This window comes from Cuculus canorus, chromosome 28 (assembly GCF_017976375.1).
Source record: "Cuculus canorus isolate bCucCan1 chromosome 28, bCucCan1.pri, whole genome shotgun sequence".
NCBI classification, from domain to species: domain Eukaryota; kingdom Metazoa; phylum Chordata; class Aves; order Cuculiformes; family Cuculidae; genus Cuculus; species Cuculus canorus.
In genome coordinates, this window is record NC_071428.1 from 1,016,515 (window position 1) to 1,039,808 (window position 23,294).

Below are 23,294 nucleotides of genomic sequence, written 5' to 3' on the forward strand. Positions count from 1 at the left end.
GACGGCGCAGAGGAAGGGTTTTTCTTCCCCCCTCCATAAGCTGACAAAGAGCCTGTTCAAACATTGGTTGAGGGAAACCATTAGCTGCAAGACGGAGGCATCGAGAACAAAGCTACATACGGGATATTTTTATGGCTCATAACTATTCCGTCATTCCCAGGATCGCCCGGGCCCCACGGGAGTTTATAGGCCACGCTGATGAGAGGCCCATATTCATTGCACAGTTCACAGAACAGACAGCGTCCAAACGGACCTCGACGTGCCTGCCAGCACGGGAACCTCGAAATCGAGCGCCTTCCAACAATGGCCAAGCTTCCTCCAAGGAGAAGGCCGGCTGACGGTGAAGATTCTCACTCAAGCATCCACCAGGACTGCGTTGTATGGGATTAACGCTTGGAAGAGCTTCTTCCAATACTTAAAAAGTTACAATACATTGTGTTTTATAGAAAATAAAGAGTCACGGTAAAGGAGATTGAAATAAAAACAGGAAAAGCCACTTATCCGAGTTTGGAGAGGGTGTCTGTAACTCAGACAGGAATCCCTCCAACTAACCCAGAACCACAGCCGCTCACCAGCGGCTCCGGAAACGCGGGGCCTTCAGTCAGTGAGTGTGGCTGCTCCTGCACACTTGAGTCCCAAAGGCTCCGGGCAAACAGTCCCGCGCTGCCGGCACCGCACGGAGGAGCTGCCCGAACCCACGGCATCTTCCTCCTGCAAGGCCATCCCTCCCTCCTCCAGGCTGCCGGGCAGTTTGGCCTCCAGAAGGTAGGAAGTGTTTAGAAAGTTCAGCAGTCTTTGAAATAAAGACTTAAGGTGTTTTCCTTTACACATGGATACGATATAGAGCTATGATTCACTTCCCCAGAGCTTATTTTACTCGGAAAAAGAAGGGAATATATTCAGCTCTGGGAATTCTTCGTTGTTGAAGTTGGATCCTTGGTCTCCCAGCATTGTCAGCATGTCCTGTGCAGAGACAAGGAGAGAGGCGTTAGCTTGGCAGGAGTATCTGAGAGTTGGAGTTGTTCGGCCTGGAGAAGAGAAGGCTCCAGGGAGACCTTAGAGCAGCTTCCAGTGCTGAAAGGGGCTCCAGGAGAGCTGCGGAGGGGCTCTGGATCAGGAAGTGCAGGGACGGGACAAGGGGAAGAGTTTTAAGCTGCAAGAGCAGAGATTGAGATGAGATCTTGGGGAGAAATGTTCTCCTGTGAGGGTGGGGAGGCCCTGGAACAGGTTGCCCAGAGCAGTGGTGGCTCTCCATCCCTGGAGGGGTTCCAGGCCAGGGTGGATGGGGCTTGGAGCCCCTGATCCATGGGAGATGTCCCTGCCTGTGGCAGGGGTGGAACTGGATGGGCTTTGAGATTCCTTCCAACCCAAACCATTCCGCGATTCTGCGATTGCATTGGTAACCAACCATGGAGGAGTTTTTCCAGAGGGGGAACTCACACCGAGTTGGTCCCCCGTCCTCCCAAGGACACACAGGGTTTGCAAGAGCAGCAAAGCTGAGGAATGAGCAGCGACTACACCATCTCCTCTGAAAACAGGGCAGCAACTTGGAAGACAAATATAAACTGTCAAGAGCTGCCTTTCCCTTTATGGGATTGAGGACATTTGGCTTTGTTGTTGCTGGGTTTAATTACATCTAGAAGGATTAATTCAGTTACAGAGCTGGCAAAGTTTCACAATGATCCTGCAAAGGATCAAGGCCCAAAGTTAGTTTAGCCAAACCCTTTCTGCCCTTTCTGGTTTCGGCTCCATCAGGTTGTTCCCAAGTTGGAGACCTCACCAGGTATTATGAGCTGAAGAGACAAAGTCCCAGTGCTTGAGCCAACTGCCCATGCTTGGGAAGCACAGACCATTCGTTCCCACGGGATTGGCCCACACCAGTCCTCACTCGGGAGGTTAGAAAAGCACCGTCTTACTGAGAAGACCTCAGGCTGGCTCGGCTGCGGCTGCTGCACGTGCTGCTCCCCAGACGCCGGGCCGTGGTGCTGTCCTTGCCACTGCGGCCACATCCCCACGCCTTCGGCTGCCCGCGCCTGGAACGGAGCTGGGGTCTGCGTTGTCTCCGTGGCTGCTGAACAGAGAACAAGTCAGCAAACGATTCCAAGCTGCCGTTTCTACGCTCCTTTAACAGGACAAGAAAGGGCACAATTCATTTGGTGGTCACTGCTGGGAGCAGGGAGGGGATCCCCTTTCCTGGAGACGCCACTGAAGCACGAAGGCTTTGGCAATGCCAATCTAAGGGGTAAAATAAGAACAAACGCAGGGGAGGCCCAGAGGGATTTGTTACCTCCCAGTCAGCCTTAAAATGGTTCGAAATGCTTGTTTAGGGAGTGTTAGGAACGGTTGGGCTCAATGACCCAGTAGGTCCCTTCCAACCTAGTGATTCTATGATTCCATGAAATCCATCGGCTCTGAGCCTTGAGGCAGGCCGATGATTAAAGGCGATAAAGGCGATGTTAGCCAACGCATTCGGTTAGGGTTGATGGATTGAGTTGCGCTCCCTACATTGGGCATTCCCAACACACACAAGAAAATGACGGAGGGGATTTCTCCGAGGGGATGGTGTTGCCACCCTGGCCTCCCCAGCCATACTCACTGAAGCCCGTGCCGCGGCTGGCCAGGTTCGGGTAAGCGGCTCCCGTAGGAGAAGCCGTAGAGCCAGGAGCTGTCATGGGGCTGAAGGAGGATGGGGTGCTTTGGAAACTTCCCATGCTGAAAGAAGGGGGCCGAGTCTTCACCGTCTGGGATGCCACTTGCTGTAAGAGAACAAGAAATAGGAGAGGGAGAGGAGAAGCATTTATCCTGAGCCTCAGCTTCACTAGGGTGAGACGCTGGATCGGTCAGGGCAATTCCTGATGGCAAGAACGGTCTGAATGAGGGGAGGACTCAGAGGTTGCAGCGAGGGTTCCAGCTTTGCTACCTGGGGCGTGAACGCTGGCCGTGTCCCTGGAGCCCAGTTGGTTCCGCTGACCTGAGCCGGGTTGGAGTGGCGCGAGATCTGTGCTAGGATGCGGCCGGCCGACGAGGGCTGCTGCTGAATGATGTTCACAGGAGGCACCATGTTGCTGCTCCTGAAGAGAGAAGAAGGAACCTTACGACACCAGGTATCGCACGCAGGACAGAGGCACAAACAGCATCCGGGCAAGTTACTGGTGAGAGGAAACGAGCCTGGAAATGTGGGGTAACTCGGCTGATGTGCCAGTGCCCACCACGCTGCCCGGCTCCAGGCACAACTGGCAGGAGCTGCTGGCATTGTGGGACCAGGCTGCTCGCACCCAACTCAGCTCCGGGGCTTCTGTCTAAGCGCGTCCGAGAGGCACCGCTGGTCCGCAGGCAAGCTTAGGCAAGCAGCGGAGCAGAGGGAAAGCAGGGAATTAAAGTAGAGGCTGGGGAGGTGGAGGGTGAGGACTGACACAGCAGAGGAAAGCTCCTGCAGCTCCGACCAGGGACAAAGCAGCACCAGGAAAGAGAGCAGGAGCCCTTCCACCCCACACCCCTCAACAAAAACGATGCCTGGACGGCCTCCCTCTGTGTTTTCTGTGCACGCTATACAGGAATACATTTATGGATAATCACTGCCACGCAGAGGGAGGTTGGGAGCACTCAGCTGTTGCAGAAGGACACAAACCCAGAACCGGAACAACTGCAGGACAAGATAAAATTAACAGGAAGCCACTCAAAGCCCAGCACAGGAAGCCTCACCTGAAGCTCTCAGCAGGTCGCGACGGGGTAAAAGTGTTCCCCTGCGTAAAGAGGGGCTGGTTGGCAGGCACGGTGTTGGCAGGAATTGCTTTGTTCTGGTCTGTGGAGAGAAGTTGAGTTGCTTCAGGACAGTCTCAGCAGTGGGATCAGGGACAAAGAATCAGCACAAGAGACACGCTGGCGTGAAGGAACTGTCTCACACCAAAGCAAACAGGATTGTTCCTTACCCACAGACCCTGGATGGTTTTGTAAATGCCCGTTTAATTTGATTTCCTCTCCATTTTCTACTAAACCTGCATTAAGCTCCCCCGGGGTTAAAGCATCCACGACACTCAGTGCCAGGAACAGAATCGCTCTCCAGGGACGAGCAGGAAGGATCAGATGAGGCAGTGAGACCAGAGCCAGGGACGCCTTAGCACCCAGCACCCCTCCTCAACCCTCGCCAGCAAAGTGCTGGCTGCAGGACAATGAATTCACTGCCACAACAGCATAGACAGGAATTATCCACTCAGCATCCAAATCGGCACTAGATTCCAAATCAGCACGACCTGAGCTGCCACAACACAGTCACCTCTGCAATCAGAACCGCTCCAAGAGACTCGGGAAAGAGCAAAGAGCGCTCAGATTGAAGCTGAAATCGGACAAACACGCGATGCGCCCCTGGCCACCCCTCAGAGCCCAGCACTCCCCACCTGCATTGATACTGCTGTAGATTTCGCTGAATCGTGGGTCCCGCTCCTGGTTAAAAAGACTCTCGGCCTTCTCCAGGGGTTTGCTGTGCTCTGGGCCAGCAGCGCTCACAGGCTGAACGGGAACCTGGGAGCAGGAACAGAGTCATGGAATCATCAAGGTTGGAAAAGGCCTCCAAGCTCACCCAGTCCAACCCCCCCGTGGGACTGAACCCCCTCCACAAGTGCCACAGCCACATGGTTTGTGACCCCCTCCAGGATGGGGACTCCACTTTGAGGTGTGGCCTCACCAGCGCCAAGTCCAGGGGATGATCCTGTCCCTGCTCCTGCTGGCCATCCCATGGCTGATCCCAGCCAGGATGCTGGTGGCCACCTGGGCCACTGCTGGCTCATGGTCAGCTGCTGTTGCCCAGCACTGCCAAGGCCTTTTCTGCCTTTCCCAAGCCTGGAGCTACATTGGGTTATTGTGGCCCCAGCACCGAGCAGTGCTGAACCCCATCCCGTTGGCCTTGGCCCATAGATCCAGCCCATCCCGATCCCTCTGCAGAGCCTCCTGCCCTCCAGCAGATCCACACTCCCACCCAATCTGGTGTCATCTGCAAACTGAGGAAGCACTCGATATAGATGCGAGCCGTCAGCACCTCAAGCACAACTGGTGTCAGTGCTCTCGCACGGGGAACAGCTGAGGGCTTTGCAGGCACAGCCGTCGCACGCAAGAGGCCAGGCTGCTCTCCGGACTCTTCATCAGCACTGTGTGGCATTTGGAGCAGGCCGAGGATGCCACAGGGGCAGATCAGAACCAAGCAGATCCAGCACAATCCAAGATGGAACACCTTCCTCTCCAAACTTTCAACAGCCTCAAGCCAGCCTCATACGGCCACGGTTAAAGCCCCAGGAAAAGGGAACTTAAGTTACGAAGGATAAACGCAAGGCGTAAGGGGAACCCCTGCTGATTTACCTGTGAGTGGTCGTAACCAGCCAGGCTCTCTCTTCCCGGGACCACTTCCAGCTCTGTCTGTTGTGGCGGCTGCTGCTGCCTAAAATAGAAAGTCTCTGTAACAGGAGAACACCGGCTGCTAAAAACGATTGCCAAGGGAACAGATACTGTGTGGTTGCACCACTGATTCATTAGCCCAGAGGAGTTCAGTGCTGCGGAGAGGACAGTTTGGGCAGGAAGGCTATTTGAGAGGAGGGCAGAACCAGCGAGAGAGGCACAGTAAAAGGAGCTGAGCGCCTCCTGACCTTGAGGGCAGCTGAGCCGTGCCCATCTCCAGGGGAAGGCTGACACTCTGCCCCAGCTGGGGCCTCTGCAGGGAGTTCGACAGAGCAGGCCGGGACTCCTGGCTCGAATTCCTTTAAAGTATAAGAGAAAAACAAAGAAAGAAAAAAAGATATTTTAAAAAATACCAAGCAAAAGCAAACAGTTGGGTACTGCGGGCAGGAAGGCACAGGAGTGGGAGCTCTGCCTTTGCAAAATCTGTTCAAGTGAAGGATCCTTTCCACTCCACTTCCGTGGCCTCTGAAAACAGGGGTGGATGTTGTAATATAATGCTAATGGCTGTGAGCCAAAGAGCTCTGCCCCTTCCCACTCAGTCACTGAGCAGTTAATAACCTCCACCAGGAGCACAGCCAGATCTGTATCAGCCTACAGAGGCTGTAGGAGCCTAAAAACCCCCAAGGTTTTCCTTTCAGCTCTGTCAGATGCAACAGAGCCTGCAGAGCACCACCAGCAGCTTTAGGCTTTAAGCACAAGACGTTGGTGGAGCTCGTTCTGCTCCTCCGTTAACTGTCAGAAGTCAACTAACGTTTAACTCCCACAGAAAGGAATACAAATCCAGGCAGCCTTTTGTGAGCTGCTGCTTCAGGAGCACCTGAGCTCAACGATGAAACCACACAGAAAGATGCACATCAATAAAACACACCTCAAACACGACCAGACACAGACTGCTGCTTACCCGGCCTGAGTTTATGCAGTGCTTTTCGAAGGCATAGCATGGATGTGAGAATGGATGCGTGGGATGAATGAGTTCAAAGAGATAGCTCTAACACTGAGACAGGAATTGAGGCCCGCACCAGATTCTAGCCCTGCACTCGGACTACAGATCCTTAAAGCCAGAGGGATTTGTTGCTGTTCAACTCTTAACACTTTCTCCCCAGAAAACACCAGCTTGCAGCTGCAGGAAGGGCAGAAGCGTTGCCTGTACACTAAGACCTTGGTGTTTCTGGCTTTTCACCTGCCCACAAGCAGCCCAGCCCTGTTTGCCTGGCTGGAGAGACTCCTCTTGCTGCCCCCACCACGCCTGCAGTTACAAATCCCGTGCAGACACATTTTCTTTTCTTCATTTCAGTTGTTGCTCTTCTGTACGGGGCCCTGGAGCTCACTCATGGGAAGCGAGCACAGCTCTGATCACTCCCCAAAGCCACTGGGATAGTCAAGAGATGAGAGCAGCAATGAGAGCCATCTCCCCACTGGAGCTCAGTTCTGACTCCAAGGACAAAACTACAGCAGTGTGAAAAAAAAGACCCTAAAATGTTTGTTTTCTACCTTCAGCTGCAAATAGCCCTGCTCACGGGAAAAGCTGCTCAGCCCCCGGGCTGTCACGAAGCCCAGGAGCTCCGTTCAAAGGCAGCCTTCACTAATATTAGCTCTGAATGCAAACACGCAGACCGGAGACTCGCTCCAGTGACCAGAGCTAAAAACAGGCGCTGCTGGCACTCAGCTCTGGCAGCTCGCTAAGCCACACAACCCAGACAGCCAACAGAATTCAATTCCTTGCGCTCTCTAGTCTTCCAGTGCCTGTCACGGCTCAGGAAGAGAGCGCTCCCAGGACTCGGTAATTTCTCCAGGGCTTGGGCAAACCGTCGGGAAGCTTGGCGAGGGGAGAGGCCAACGTTCTGGCAGTTCTGTGCTGCTGGTTATGCTGGGACAGGATCCCATCGGGTTCGTGCGCAAGCCATTGCCAGGTACATACTTGACGTTGGTGTTGGTACAGATGATGTACTCAATTTCATCCGAGTAGGGGTTCTGGAAGGTAAAGGAGCTGGTTCTCATCCAGAGCCATTCCCGGTTTTTGGATCGGAAGCGGAACATGACTGACAGAACCTGGCCTTTTAACTTCACCACCTAAAAAAACGTAATGCCATCAGTAGAACCTGATCAAGGAAGGCGTCGAGCAACCAACCTGCCGCTGAGCACACGCCACCCTCTAAACCCAGCGATGGCCCCTGGCCTCAAAGCCTGCAATGCCATATCCTCGTCTTCCCCAGCGGAACGGGAATGCCACTATTCCCTTACACTCCCGTGATTCCTGAATGATGTTGGCGGGGACCGATATCCCCCTTTTTGGCCTCCGCTCTTATCTCTTTGCACTGGTGTGATGTATGGAAAAGCCTCCAGTAAATGAAGCACATGCTGTCGCTTCCGATTCCAACTACTTGGACAAATGGATATGAGCAGCTACTTTTCTGGAGTCATGAACGCCCAGGGGCAGTCTTACCTGCCCTGCCACATGTCCAACGCCCTCAGAAATAAGAGTAACGACAACAGGGCAAGCAAAGCACATCCATTTCGGGTTCTGCAGCACTGGGCTGGGCCCTAGAGATGAACCAGGGTTTCAGCCACGGAAGCATGGCATTCGAGGAGGCACTTTGGAGCCACGGCTCTGGCCCTAAGAGCAGCCTGGACTAACAGCCAGAGGACGAATTCAAGAGTTAAGACATCAGATGCTTCTGCTTTGTTTTGTACATTGACATAACTGTTTGCCGTTGGGCAAAAGAGAAATATCTACAGTTTATTTTCCTCTTGGTTTTCCGATGAATTTTGTTGCTTTGCAAGCACCAAGCAACCCCACCAATTCCAGTCCGAATACCACACGGCATGCAGAGCAGCAGCTAAAGTGTTTTACCTGCTGAAAGCTGTCCCGCAAAAGCTGCTGGTCTTCCGGGTGGCAGAAATCCACAATGTCTTTCCCCAAAAGTTCCTAATTTCAAAGGAATTGGGAGAGAGAAGAAGTCAGTTCACCTGGCGGGTAGACTCCCCTCTTCCGGGTCGCTCATTAATTCCGCTTTGGACAGGTAATCACTGCTCCCCCCACCGAATCCCTTCCACAACCCGAGTACAGAACTGCTGTGCTGTATCGCGAAGAGAAGCACAACAGCAGCTGATGAACGTTTGATCTCCAAGTCAAACGGAGGCAGTAAGCAATCTTAATTGATGTTAGACACAATCCAGAGCCACTCAATCTCCCAGTGATCAAAGTACTTAGAAAAACACATGAAAAAGCAACCGGTGGAGAAGAAACACGTCTGGTTCAGGCCCTGGGCATGGTTTTACTAGGTCTGTTAGGCAAGCAGAGCAGTAATGCATGAGAGAAGGAGAAGGGAAAAGCAATTTGAAGGGCAGCTCTTTCTTAGCGAGCTTCCATCATGTTCTTACCTGGGGCTGGTAGCCAACCGTGGCCACGCAGCGGTGATCTATGAAGGTGAAAATGCCCTCGGTGTTGTGTCGGGAAATGAACTCTGTTGGCTGACAAACATTGTTCATGTCTGTGCAGTTGGGCGAGCTCGTGACCTGCAAAGCAAGACAGGCAAAGTGTTACGGCATCTGCGAGCACTGCTGACTCCCGCCCAACCAGCCCTGCAGTTGGATTCGTGGCCATCAGAAACACCTACAGGTGGAGGGGGTTAACTCTGGATTTTTTAGGATAACGTTGAACCCTGGGAAGATGCCACCTACCTGGAGCCTGCCAATAGCCACGAGGCAAAACTTGCTGCCCTGGCCAGCGTCCGGGTCATCATCAGGCAGGGAAACACCTGAGGAGCGCAAAAAAAAATCCAGCAAGGTAAATATAGGCAAAATGGCTCAGTTCAGAGGAAAAAGACATGCGATTCTGGCTTCAACACATCTCTCCACACTGTTTTGTAACTCAATAACTTTCCCATGAAGGAATTTGGTCTATTAAATCACTTCCCCTCACTTTTTTTTTCTATTTTTTTCACCAGAAGGGTTAAGGATCTCTGTTAACTCTCAGCATGAGCCACCCTATCAGAAAGAGTAATGTTCTCATCTTCTACAGCATCTCAGCTGTCCAGAGACTCGGAGCTTTGCTCCAACACCTGCAAAAATTAGTTCAGTCCTAAAATAAGTTTGGAAAGCGTTTGCTGGCACATTCGGCCCAGAGAACGGACAACTTCAAGCATATGGTCTTAAACACAGCCACAACTGAAGATTTCAGCAGAGTCTTTACCTGCGGGTGGCCAGGCTTTTATGTAACCCGTGCAGTGCACCACGACGTAGTGAGGTTCACCATCTTTTGCTGCTCCTAAACCGTTCCTTGGGAGAAAGAAAGAGCTCGATCGGGTCATGAATTAAACTGGAGGGAGGTCAGGCAAAGCTTCTACTCGTGTTTAAAAAAAACCTGTCACAAAACATCTTCAGGGTAAAGAAAGACTTGACATAAATGCAAGAAGTCCAAGAAGAGAACAGGCTGGAATCCATCCAGTTTCAAACTGAAAAGGGACAATATGCACCAGAGTCCAACACCAACAGCACAAAGTCATGGTGTCACATTCCCTTTGAACCCAACCTTGGGATAAAGAAAGATTGACCTTAATCAGCATTACCTTCCTAATCACAGCGATACTTTGATTCCTCTCCCAGATATATGTGAACTCCATGAGCTGTGCTACTCCACCCTGCACACCCTGAACGCAGCGTCCCCACCACTCCGATGGCAGAGCTGCAGCTCCATTGTTCCCAGTAATGCCGCGTCCTCACCCAGAACTCCACATTATTTACCTGCAGCGATTCCTCATAAAGCTGAGACGATTTACGGAGACCGGATCCACTGAGCTGTTGCCACACCTGTACATTAGAAACGTAAGGGGAAAGACTTTTATCTTCCTTGGTCAACAGTAAACCAATCTGATATTCTCAAATCATCAGAAGCACTCAATAAACGGGATCAACCTTCAAATCTCCATCATACAAGTGAAAAGCCCTCATCCACAGACTTCAAGGGAAGCAAAACATGGAGTCAAAACAAATTGTTACTTGAAACTGGATCTTCTACAAGAGTTTTGAGAGCAAAGGGCAAAGAACTACCTCAAGAACGTGACTGTGGAGAAAGTTCAGCTGGGTTATATCAGGTCTATCTCAGAATGAGCAAAATTAGCTGATATAGAAGCACAAAGGGGCCAGAGAACAAATTCCGCTTCAGGGTCAGAGGAGCCTCAATCAGAGAATCATGGAATGGTTTGGGTTGGAAGGCACCTCAAAGCACATCCAGTCCCATCCCCACTACAGGCACGGACACCTCCCACTGGATCAGGGGCTCCAAGCACCATCCAACCTGGCCTTGAACCCCTGCAGGGATGGAGAGCCACCACTGCTCTGGGCAACCTGGGCAACCTGGGCAACCTGGGCCAGGGCCTCACCGCCCTCACAGCAAAACATCTAAGACCTCAACTCAATCTCCCCTCTTTCAGCTCAAAACTCTTCCCCTCATCCTGTCTCTGCCCTCCCTGATCCAGAGCCCCTCTCCAGCTTTCCCGGAGCCTCTTTCAGCACTGGAAGCTGCTCTAAGGTCTCCCCGCAGCCTTCTCTTCTCCAGGTTGAACAACCCCAACCCTTCTAATAAGCCTTTCCCAAGGAATCTCATTACCTCATTCGGCAGATGAAAGACCTTCGGGAACCCATACACATCCTCATGGACTGCTGGCCTTCTTTCTTGACAGTCCCCGTCTTCAAATCCAGGATGCGACCTGAAGAAAGAAGGGAAAAAAGTCAAGACGCTGCTGCCATGTGAGGCCTTTCACCAGCGCAGGAACCCAGGAACAGGAAGAATCCATCAAGACACCAGTGCGACCAATGGTACCTCTAGGTGCATTCCCAAGGGGGGCTGCAGGATCCTTGTTAGAAAGGCACCATGGTTTGGTTCCTTCTACAAAGGGAAGGCTTTAATCCAAGTCTTCCGTAGGCTTTTATGTTGCTTGCCCCCACCAATCCCTTCCCAGGCTGCTTTTTTTACCTGTCAGCGCGTTCTCTGACGTGGAGAGCTGCTCTCTCAGCTTGCCCACGTCATCCGGGTGCACCTGGTCGTACAGGGTGCTGCCAAACCATTCCGATTGCGGCTGGTTCAGGACGGGAGTCACGGAATCGGAGACATACACCACCCTGCCGGTCTCACAGGACACTATGAACAGAAAGCCGTCGGCCGCCTCTAGGATCAGGTGTTTGAGTTCCTACATTCACAGACAGACAGACAGACACACCCTTACCTCCACAGCCAAGCAGGGGAATCCTAAGGCACCCAGAGTACGTTTAGTGTCCTGCCACCCACCATTTCCTTCCCCCCATCCCACAATCATGGAACAGTTTGGCTTGGAAGGGACCCCAAAAAGCCCATCCAGTCCCACCATGGGCAGTGACACCTCCCACTGGATCAGGGGCTCCAAGCTCCATCCAACTTGACCTTGAACCCCTCCAGGGATGGGGCAGCCACCACTGCTCCAGGCAACCTGTTCCAGGGCCTCCCCACCCTCACAGAAGAACATTTCTCCCTAAGATCTCACCTCAATCTCCCCTCTTGCAGCTCAAAATCACTCCCCTCCTCCTGTCGTGCACCCCCCGATCCAGAGCCCCTCCCCAGCTTTCCCGTAGGCCGCCTTTAAGCAGTACTTTGCAAGTGCTCCCCACAAAGCGGCATCGAGCCAAGACCTGGTCAGTGAGAAAGGAGGGTTTGTAGGTGCCGTCAGTGGAGGTGTTGCCTGTGCCGCGCAGGGACTTCATGTGAGAGACAGCCATGCGCAAGATGGTGAGCTTGTCTGGTTTGCGGGCCAGGGCGCTGCAGGTGGGCACCATATCCGACAGCTCCGTGATGTAGGCGGTCATCTTGTTCCTTCGCCTACGTTCAATCTCGCTGTGATTTTCCCTGCAAAAGGCCAGGGTGAAGAGGAGGAAGAAGAAGTTACCAACAGTCCAAAAGACTCAATCGCTTCCCCAGCTCAACGCTTCCACGAGGCCAGAGTGCAAAACACAAAGATGCATCAGGGTCATCAGGAGTTAGAAGGGCTACAAGCACCTCACATGCTGGGCGTGCACAAAGGAACGTGGGAACAAGTGCAAGGAGAGCCTACAGTTGGACCTTCTTGGCTGCAGAGAAGAGCTTCGCTTGAAATCCCATCAGTTCCCTGGCAGCTGGTGAAGGTAATGAGCTGGGCTAAACTATTTCAGCAGAGAAAGAAGCTATCCCATCGCTTCCTGCCGCAAGGATTTCTTCCTTTACCATAGCCTCTGCTCTCAAAGTGGGGTTCACCCCTGCTGCAGAAGGTGGCTTTAAAACAGTGCTGGTGCAGACTAAGACAACTCCATTTGTCCAAGGATGAGTCCAACCCCTCACTACCATCCCCTTTCAGAGGCCCACGCGTCTCCAGCAACCACACCAGGAGGCCAGGGCTGCCCCGAAGACTTGGGGACCTAAATTACAACAGAGAAGCCTCACCCTGCAGTGCTTTTATGGAGACACTTCCCAGTTATATCCAGATCCTTTACAGTACGATGGTGGGAGGGAAAGCTTTAGAGGAGATAGACACCCAATTTTTGAACAGATCGAGGCGAAGGTGGGCAGATAATCAACCTCTGAAGAGGCACCATGACTAGCACTGCCCACTTCCAGTCCTCAACGAGGTTCCTCACCTCCCTTTCACAATCCTGCTCAGAGGGCACCATCCCCACCAACCCTGGAGATCAGAGCTCAACCTGTTTCGACTCGGTTCTTTTTATCCGACGCGCTCAATTTGACCGGGTTACTAAGGTGAGTTTTTCAAAACAGAACTTAAAAGCCAGGTTTCCTATAGAGGATGGAGCAGATTCAAGGAAGCACAGAGTGGGGAGTGAAATGAGATGGAAGTGTTGGAAGGAACACAGACAGCCAAGTGAATTAAAGAAGATAAAGACAAAAACCAGAGCCTTTATCACTACCAGGTGTGTCCAGTCATTCAGTGACTTTGCTCCTTGCTGCAAGAGACTGATGTTCAGGGAAAGAAGTGCTTGGATTATCACACTCACCTTGAACTCAGTTTCTCCAAACGAAGCCACCTGTGCTACCAAGGCTACTGGGAACCCCTTTCACTCGCCCCAGTGCCAAATGCTCTTTTGCGGCAGGCTCTCGTGTGACATCAACCACTGACTGGGGACGGAGGAAGGGGCTGGGGCTCCACTGAAGGAGAACCTTTGGAAAGCGCTGCTGCTCGCTGCATTCCCAGGCCCCACCCCTGGGGTTTCCTTATCTCCTCAAACATTTAAGCTATGCGATAGAGAGGCTGTGTCTGGGGGGTAGTTTTTGTTTTAAAACCAGCCAGCAGGCAATAAATTGGCCAGAATTGGGGCATTCTCAGCACCCACGAGACTTTTTAGTCCTGTGCACAGCTTAAGAGCAAGTCCAGGGTGGAACAGTCCCATGAAGTTTTGTGGCTTGCAGACTGACTGTAACAAGCCTTTATTCACAGTTTCCAGCCCTCAGCTCTACAGTAATAAGCTGTGGGTGGCCACAGAAGCCCTGATGGAGATTTAAGCAGGTTTTATTTTAGCTGAAAATAGGGAAGGGTGCATTTTGAGTTGGTGTTTTCCTGCTGGAGAAACGCTCTCCTGCCAACGCACACTCTCAGCCGGCTGCAGCTGAGCGCACAGCTCCTCGGAGTACAGCTGGGTGTGAATGGCACAGCATCCCGGTCACCGCCCTTCAGGAGCAGCGACTTGGGAAGAAAAAACCCTCCTGTTTTCATAAGCTTAAATCACCACAATGCAGTCCTGGAAGGTTTTATGGGGTACCTGAATGGCTACACTGTTTAATGTCTGTTTTGACAGCATCAAACCCTTCCCAGGGCGAGAAGGAGCCACCAGGCACCTCGTCCCGGCACAAGAGGAACTGTGTTTAGTATAGGTTTAGCAAAGCTCCAGCACTCGGTGAAAGCCACAGCCCAGCCACCTCTACCCTGCGACTTTGGCAAACGAACCCTTTTGTGCCTTTCCCACAAGGGGACTGAACGCCCTTCCCCTCCTAATTCCAACTACACAGCCGTTTGCAGAAATCTGTTCAGTTCGAACTCCTCTACCACAGCAGACGAAGGAAGGAGGGGAGGGGGAAAAAAAAAGAAGGGAGGCCTGGAGAAACATGAAGGAAAGGAAATACTCTGCTTGTCCATGCTTGAAATCTCCATTCTCCTACCTGGCAAGTCTCTCCTTATCCGCTGAGCTCTGCTCATCATCAGACCTAAAAATAAAATCAGCGATCTAAGCTACAATGGAAAAAGTTTAAAGAAATGAAAAATGGGAAGATGTAGTAGGAAACCCAGCCTACAGACACGTCTGTTTTGCAGAGAAGCAACTCCATAAAACAAAGCAGTCATTAGTTTGCAATGTTCCCCATCAAACGGGTGCTGCTATCAACGTTGTTTTTAAGTTTTATGATGCTTACCCAGACTGTAAAATAGGCCGGGGCTGCTGTTGACACACCTGAGGTGCAGATTATTCTGCGCAAGATTAGAAGGTTAACGGCAGAACACATTAAACTACTCTTTCTCTAAAGGAAAAGAAAACCAGTAGCCTCTTTGGTAGCGTTAACAAATCAGAAAAGCGGATGAAAAACCCCCAAACAGTGTGAGATTCGTGGCTAACGCCACACGCTGCTGCTGCATCGACACCATTCAGGACAACACGGCCGAGACAAACAGCACACAGAGATATCGCTTCAGCTACGCAAAGGCACACAGACGTCCAACCAACCTGCACTTCCAGCTGTCAGGGAAGAGGAATCTGCAAACTGTGTTTTAAGAAGCTGGGTTAAGTTTTCCCCCCTTGAGTTTTGGCTGCCTTGGAAAACAAGTAATCCCCCAAAAGCCACTGCCAGGGAAGGAGGAGGTGCTGTGTGCGTAGTAGGGCAGGCACGCAGTCTCCAAAAGCTGAGGATCTAAATTAATGGAGCATGGAGCAGGAGTTTGTGGCAGTAGCCAGCTGTGGCACCCACCCACTCCAGAAAGAGCGGTCACGTTCGCTTTCGTGCTCTGTTTTGCTCTCATCTGAGAAGGGAAGGACGTGCTGGAAAATACAGACAGCCAGAGCTGCGAGGAACAGTCCCGGAGAACAGAGCCAAGAGTTACGGACAGGCCCAGAGGCAAAGGGGAGCCAAGCCCTGAGCCACACTCTCCTTACAGCTGCATTCCAGGAGTGGGGACAATAAAATCACCAATGACACTGCCACCTCCTGACCCTCTCCTTGTCCCCTGCACTGGTAACCGTGTTAAATCGCACAGGTATTGCTGCTGCTTCTCCTAAGACAGAGGCTCTGGGCCTCAGTGATTCGGAGCTGGCAGCCGGTTGCTGTGTCTGTTTATCCCACATGTATTAACCAGGGCGATCAAAGGCCACACCGTGGGCCACAGGGAGCCAGACCAGGCTCCAGCTGTGGCTCTGCACTGTCAGGCAGTTGAACGCTTAACCCTAAGGGCCACGGTGCTGTTCAGCGCTGCAACATTTGCCCACAGCACAGGCTTTTTGAGGTGTTTTCCATTATCCCGGCATTTAAATACATCATTCGAGTCTGCTCTACTTTTGGTTCCCAGAGCTTACAACTTGCATTAGGGATCAAAGTCATTCAACGTGGGCTTGCAAACACATTTCTAACTTGTTTGCCTTCAGAACAAGTCAAACGCTCGGCAAACTGAACAACCCCAGCGCAGCGGTCCCTGTCAGCCCTCTGTCAGGAAAGAGCCCAATGGCAACTGGAAAGTTTGGCTTTGCAATGGCTTTTTCCTCTCTGCAGTGAGACTCTGCCACAGGTTCCCAGTCCTGGCTGAGACCCCGCAGAGCAATGTTTTGCACAGCAGTTCTCAATGCTGGTTTCAGTGGCCTCTGTGCCCAGCACCGCTCCTGACTCACCCCGCAACGTGATCTGCCCTGCTCTGTGACACTGTGCTGGGCTCCTTTGCCCGGTGTTCTCCATCACTTCAATTCTAACTCCAGTTTCAGGAATTTCTGAAGTTGGACCCCACCTTAAGACAAGCTGCTAAGCCACTAGTCTGTCTTCATTCACTTTGGGATGGAACGGACCTCAAAACCCATCCAGTCCCACCCCTGCCGTGGGCACGGACATCTTCCACTGGATCAGGGGCTCCAAGGCCCATCCAACCTGGCCTGGAACCCCTCCAGGGATGGGGCAGCCCCCACTGCTCCGGGCAACCTGTTCCAGGGCCTCCCCACCCTCACAGCAAAACATTTCTCCCTAAGATCTCACCTCAATCTCCCCTCTTTCAGCTCAAAACCACTCCTCTCCTCCTATCGTGCACCCCCTGATCGAGACCCCCTCCTCCGCTTTCCTGTAGACTCCCTCTAAGCATTACTCGAAGCTGCTCTAAGATCTCTCCAGAAACCTTCCATACACAAAAGAATCTCACTTTGACAAAAGCCTTACACGTCAACAGAAAATAAACCCATGAAATATTTAAATTGAGTTCTACGGGCTCCAGAAAGCTGTAAAAACACGAGGTCGCTCCCAGCACAGGATGGTACAGAGCTGCTTTCCAGACACCAACAAGCAGACACTCAGAACCAAAATATCACCCTTGATGTTGCTGCGTGCTCTGATCCATAAGAAATCCCAAAGAAGAGAGAGCTCCTGCCTAACCCCCACAAACACACAAACCACAGCGTTTGCCAGGAAGCCCTGTTCAAAAGTCAAACTTGAACTAAGCACGAAACTTGTGTCTCTGCAAGTTTCTTCAGCAGGAGAAAAGAATGAGAGCCCAGGGCAACAGCTGAAAGAAATGGTGAGAAAGAGGAGCAATTTCATCACACTCATAATGAATTGGTCCAAAAAACATCATGGAAAATGCCCGAATCCTGCGCTGCACCTTTCTTCAAAGGGAGAACAAACAGCCGCTTGCTAGCAGGACGCTGCAGGACTGCTCTTACATCACAGCGGCCTGGCATCAAAAGCTCCAAACCTTGCATCACAGCAGATTCTTACCTGGCAAATCTCTCTTTGTCGTTTGGCATCGGGTCATCATCGCATCTAGAAAAGAGAAAGGAGAGTTCATTAAGCATTTACACTTTCTTCTTTCCCAAAGACGCTGCGAGAAGAACAAAGTTTAACAAACGACACAGCAGAGGCCTGGTGTTAGAAAAGCAAACTCTGCCGTCCGCAGGCAACCCAGAACCACACTCTTTATTTACCTCATTAAAGACTGCAGTTCAATTCTTTTCCTCACCCTGATGGCGTTTTCCACATCACATTCACACCAAGGACGCTCTATCACACCGATTTAAGCACAATCGCACAGAAAGGAACAGCTTCCATTGCAGTTTGACACACGGTTACCCCAAATCAAGACCCTCATGCCAAGGATCTCAGCAGGTAAATCCTGCATCCCTCAGGAACACTATCATCCCAAAGCCATTCCGCTGTCACGTTTAAAGGACTGTAACACATGGAACTCCAGAATCATCAGAGTTGACCACTCTCAAACCATGAAGAGAGGCTACAAATAAATGACACGATGTCTTCCAGCTCTTCTGCGTTCCATATGGATCATGAGAGGAGATATTTGCAGCCTCGCCAACTCCTCAGAAGCAAGGATGTCTCTGCAACCGAAGCATCCTCACAACAGATGACAATTAACTAACACATGCCCAAAGCACTAACGAGAGCTCAGCCTCTCACTGCTGTGCCGAGAGGCCATTGATGTTTGGCAGAAGATTCTTCTCTCCAACAAACAGGGGTTTGGCCAGGGGTTTGTTCTGCACAGAACAACCAGCAGATCCCCAGAAGCATCCCTGGAAACTGCTTCATCTTCTGAAGTGCCGCTATCGGACACAGCAACACCACTGCAAGCCACGAGGCTCACTCTTCAGCTGCCCACACCTCGCTGCAGGGCTGGTGCAGGAAGACACGAGCAGGAGATCGAATCCAGAGCAGGAACAGGATCCCCTCCCAGCCAACTCCCCTCTCCAGACTCGGGCCGCGCGTGCGCTGCAGCTTTGCTTTGGCATCAGCTGCAAACATGGAAGAACACCGCTGACTGGGAAGAAGGGATGAGTTTAAGGAAGCAGAGCCTCCTTCAGCCTACCCACTTCCCTCTGCGCTGCTGGAGAGGGAAAACCACAAGAGAAGCGGGTCCTGCCTGGACAAAACGCACAGACACATCCAGACCACGCAACAGGAATTCTGGGGGTGATCTTTTCCCTCACCTGAGGAATTTGCTGTTCCCTTCTCCATCATCATCAAAATCCAGCCTGAAAAATATAAGCAAGAAGATAATGATTAACCAAGCAGTTTTTTCTTTAGAGGTTGCTTTTCCATCTGTCCCTAAAGGGATGCAGACAATTCTTGAAAGGAAGATTCCAGCAATCCCAGGGGCTGACGTGAAACAACCCACAAGGTTTGGAGGGGGCTGCTTTTACACCTCTGTCAGAAATAGAGCAAGGGAATAGAGAGAAACAGCCTGCTTGGAGCACCCACTGCACCACAACCTCCTGTTCCGAAAGCTCCGCAGCAACCAGCAGCGATCTGAAGCCCAACAGGCTGCCACACCTCCTCCTCAATGTGATCAACAGCCCACAAACAGAGCGCTCCCAGCTGGAAAACTGGGATGGATTGCATTTTATAAAAGAAAGAGGAGGGAAAAGTCCTTTGGGAGTTAAAGTTCAGCCTGGCAGCCGTAGTTCAAGCGCAGATGATGTCACTGTTTGCTGTAACAGGGTCAAACCCACATTTCTAGCAAACGTGTGTGGGAGGAGAAGGAAGGCTTCTCACCGCGCTTCCTTTTGGGATGGAAAACTGAGGTGTAAATGCAGCCCAACAGCATGTTTGTAAATGGAGTGAGAGGAATGAGTCCCAGACAGCGTGGGAGGGGCTGCAGGGGAGCGGGAGCATCGGCAAACGGAGGTGACGGAAAGAGTTTGAGTGACTGAGGGGGCAGGGAGAGATTTTAATTAGCTTGAAAATTAAGAGAAAACTTCTTGTGCCAGGAATTTGAGAGCAGCCACTCAATATCCTTTTAATTTGCAAAAGCATTTCTAGCAAACAAAAACCCTACCACAAGCACATTGCGGTTTCCCCCCACCCTCTCCCAGGGAAGGCGCAGTCACAGAGGTTTGCGTGAGGCCCCAGCATTTCCATTCGCCATTTCTCCACCTCTCTTGTAGCCATTGGCTTCTCTCACTGGTGCAGAGACTCCTCTCTCATTTTCACTCCTCAGTGAGCAACCCTCTTCTCCTGTGAGGTGCAACTCAGCTTTTTCACCTCCTCTTTTTAGGCACAATACAAAACCCAGCTCTACCATGACTGACACGGAGACAGCCCACCTGAAGGGACCAGGCACCTCTCCTTGGCGTAGAAGCAGACAGGCTTCCTCATCACAAAGCCAGCTGCTCTTCCAACTCTTCAGCAACACCTCTTTTCATCAACACCTCTCTTCACACACACCCCCTTCCTCAAAAACGCAGAGCCACAGGCTCACAGAGCACACACTTACCCAGGACGCCTCTTGTTGGGTCTCTGAACGATGGCTCCCCCAGCTTGCGCACCCGGTCCAGGGTTCCCCGAGCCGACGGCTGCACCCAGCGAGGAAACATCAGATGCCATTTCTAAACAGGAAAGCGGAAAAAGAAAATAAACCAGTATTACGTCAAGTCCTCCTCTAGTTCAGAGAGAGGAGTTTTCTCCACACACAGCTCCCATTAAATGCAACCGCATTTCAGCATCTGATGCAGGGAGATTCTGTGCAATTCGTGTTTCCAGCCCTTTCATCGCCTGCCTCCCGCATGAAGGGGCCATTCCAGGCTTGGAGCACACTCTGTTTCCATAAGCTGAAAAGCTTAGAGTGCCGCACTACGAGATGTGGTCTCCTTATTGGAGAGAGGAGGATCCGATGGGATCACCAGCAGGGGCTGAACCCGCTCCCAGCTGCCAGAGCCTGCAGAGGGGAGGAGAGGGGCGAGTTTGCTCGACAACATGAACGCCGCCACAGGAAAAGGGTTTATTTCCCAATTCAAGAGACAAAGAATTCACCAGGATTTTGAAAACCATGGACTTTCATATAGTCACTCCTTTTCTTTGGCAGTCCCAAGCTGCGGCGTGACTATGACACCTTCACTCCTCTGGCTCTGGGTGCACGGCTGGCCGTACGGAACATTAGTTCACCCCCCAAATGACAGTGCAACGGCAGACTTCTGGGAGCTCGAGGCCTCGTGGTTTACGTGTAGAAAAGTTGTGTGAGTGCCAGAAAGCCAAATCAATGCTTTGTTAAGGACGGAGCAGGCAGGAAATGCTCTCAAGTAGCATAGAACTGGTGATCCGGGGCACTCGCACGTCGGAGACCACACCACCCAATACGGTGGTGATACTGCGAGAGGGTCCGCATGGATACAACACCTCAGCCTACTTTGAGATGCAAAACTGAGCCTTTTTGGTGTCTGGGAAAGGCAGAGGTGTCCAAAAGGAGAGCTGAAATGCAGTGCCCTCAGAAGCCAGATGTCAGGCCCGAGCCTGTTCCACATTATGGGTTTTCCACAAGGAAAGCCAAGTGCCTCAGCTCCGCGCAGCCACACGCGCTGAGCTGCTGCCCCAGCCAGCTCCGAACCCCTGATCGGGGCCAATGCCTCCTTCTCCCCACGCGCTCTCCCAGCTCCTGCCAACACCAGCAGGGATTTCTCATTCCTTGGGAGCAGAGGGCTATGTTTGACAGCAGACAACAATCCTCAAGCTGGGCTTTCCCTAATCTCGGCTGTTTAGGAGCACACAGAACGAGCCCGTTCCATAGTGTTCAAAGTTTCTCATCATGGCTTAAACTGAAACTGCCATAAAGAGTGTAAAATAAACATGAGATTTGCCTTCCTCACACTCCAACCTCCACTCTGGGACCATAGGTCTTCTCCACCTCCTCTTCCCTCGATTTTGAATCGCTTGGACAGCTTCATGCTCTTTCCCTGATTCTTGAGCCGAGTCCCAGGGTACAGAAAGGGCCAATATCAAGGTCTGGGTTCAGCGGAACAGTCCTGAGTGCCAGCAAAGCAGCTCCGAAGGTTCATTCCTTTTCCCTAGGAGCCCGTGACTTTCCAAAAGTCTTAACCACCACAGTCTGCACAGAAATGGGAGTTTCTGGAGCACAGCATCATTTTATTAAGCAGAGAGGAATTTCCGCTCTGGGGCAGGGGAAGGAAGTGACACTGGGCCCTTCCGCTGCAAATCGATCTCTAAACAAGGCTGAGAGGGAGGGAGGGCAGCTGCATTCAGCCTTAGAGGATCATCCCAGCCATCCCTATTCCTAAGAAGTCTATCACCTCAAGGAATGTCTTAGCAGCATCATGCAATGAAACTGCTTCACTCGAGCTTCAACCTCCTCCTCCTCCTCGGAAACATTTGCCTCCTGCCACCTTTTCACCAGTGGAAGAACATCAAATGCCTTGAGATCTGGTATCATTTCACTCTGCACACCAAGGAGCGCATCAGAACGTGTTCCTTCACACAACCCACTGGCCTCTACCATATCTGCATTCCAAAAACAGGGAGTTTGGGGCAGGAGGACGGGATGGGACGAGTTCCAGCTTGTTCACCCTTCACGATTTCCAGGGCACTCACACGAAAGCAAAGCTTCCTCTCAGTCCTTGTTCCTCCCCAATCCAATCCCACACAGCAATTTTATACCAAGGTCAATGTAGAACTGATTGAACCCAATCCATCCAAGGAAGCTCTGGCAGCTTCGCACACGATAGACTGGGATTGGTGAGTGGGACTCAAGCGCACGTGTTCTGCCAGTAAATCCGTTGCACCAATACCCACTTGGAGAAATATGGCTACGCCGCAGGAATCCCAGCACAGCTGCACCTGGAACCCACCAGCGCCAAGCACAAAAGGCCCAACGTGAGTAGCTAGAGGTGAGGAGAGTGACAACCCAGCTAAAAGAGTCAAGGAAAACCTGGCACGTTATAAGTCATGGAACAGCAGCCTCACAGCTCAAAACTGCAGTCACTGGGAGAGCTGCTCCTGACATCAGGATGCTTCACTTCTGCTCAGCACATATCAGATATCCAGAGCAGCAAGAACACCACATTTCAAGTGCTTCACAGTAGCAGAAAAGGGAATGAATGCATTCCTACCAAACAATCCATGTTAAAAGCAACAGGATCAATGTTTGTGGTTGTTTGGAGAGTGGTTTCTTCAGGAACTGGAAGCATTGCCAAAAGTTGCCATCGATCCTTCTCCGAGGGCAAGGGTAGGCTCCGTGGAGTCACTGCTGCAATAACAGATCCTCCTCCGGTCTCTGTTCCAGCCCTTTCCCGAACCAATCCCTGCTCTAACATCCATTAAACCTACTTAACGCCAGAAGTGATGAGTAGAGGCAGCACAGAGAAACTGCGGACCCTCGTTTGGAACCAAACACAAGTCTGCAGGCACAACCACAGCTCAGCCAAGGGCTGGGAGATGGCAAAGGGGACGTCATCTCCAGCCCTAGCTTCCAGGGGAAGGGCTCTGGAGCAACCACTGGCACCTCCACAGGGAAAAAGCTGTAGGAATAAAGTCACCAGGAATATTCAGGACTGATTTAGGAGGTAGGCCTGCTGCAGCTCTCAAATTCATTTGCATTCCACCCTGTCGTCAGCAGCACGTGAAGTCAAAACACAGAGAAGAACGCATCTCCCACTGTCTTGTTTGAAAACCTGCATTCATTAAAGTCGATGTCTGAAGCAAAGCTGATCGATCGTGTGTTTATCGAGCCAGCATTAACAGTGTCCTAACAATCCAAGCACTGGCACAGGTTGCTCAGAGGAGTCGTGGCCCCATCCCTGGAGGTGTTCGAGGCCAGGTCGGATGGGGCTTTGAGCCTCCTGATCCAGTGGGAGGTGTCCCT

At 51.8% G+C, this 23,294-nt stretch overlaps 1 protein-coding gene across 8 annotated transcripts in view; it reads right to left on the minus strand.

Moving 5' to 3' along the window:
* Positions 1-551: 551 nt before the first annotated feature.
* ARNT (aryl hydrocarbon receptor nuclear translocator) overlaps positions 552-23,294 on the minus strand; it is an 87,721-nt gene continuing 64,978 nt past the window's right edge. For 3 of the 8 annotated variants that reach the window (XM_054050866.1, XM_054050865.1, XM_054050864.1), the window contains 21 exons: positions 19,920-20,031; positions 18,634-18,678; positions 17,414-17,458; positions 14,618-14,662; positions 12,109-12,322; positions 11,420-11,633; positions 11,054-11,153; positions 10,189-10,254; positions 9,638-9,723; positions 9,127-9,203; positions 8,827-8,961; positions 8,297-8,371; positions 7,364-7,515; positions 5,634-5,744; positions 5,350-5,428; positions 4,395-4,518; positions 3,703-3,802; positions 2,921-3,071; positions 2,597-2,756; positions 1,917-2,071; positions 552-963 (listed from right to left, as the gene is read on the minus strand). In XM_054050866.1, the coding sequence (XP_053906841.1) occupies positions 874-963; positions 1,917-2,071; positions 2,597-2,756; positions 2,921-3,071; positions 3,703-3,802; positions 4,395-4,518; positions 5,350-5,428; positions 5,634-5,744; positions 7,364-7,515; positions 8,297-8,371; positions 8,827-8,961; positions 9,127-9,203; positions 9,638-9,723; positions 10,189-10,254; positions 11,054-11,153; positions 11,420-11,633; positions 12,109-12,322; positions 14,618-14,662; positions 17,414-17,458; positions 18,634-18,678; positions 19,920-20,031 (2,336 nt within the window). In that variant the 3' untranslated portion in view covers positions 552-873. Of the gene's footprint in view, positions 964-1,908; positions 2,072-2,596; positions 2,757-2,920; positions 3,072-3,702; positions 3,803-4,394; positions 4,519-5,349; positions 5,429-5,633; positions 5,745-7,363; positions 7,516-8,296; positions 8,372-8,826; positions 8,962-9,126; positions 9,204-9,637; positions 9,724-10,188; positions 10,255-11,053; positions 11,154-11,419; positions 11,634-12,108; positions 12,323-14,617; positions 14,663-17,413; positions 17,459-18,633; positions 18,679-19,919; positions 20,032-23,294 lie in introns of all 8 variants that reach the window. The other 5 variants (XM_054050867.1, XM_054050868.1, XM_054050871.1 and 2 more) reach the window with 5 other exon arrangements.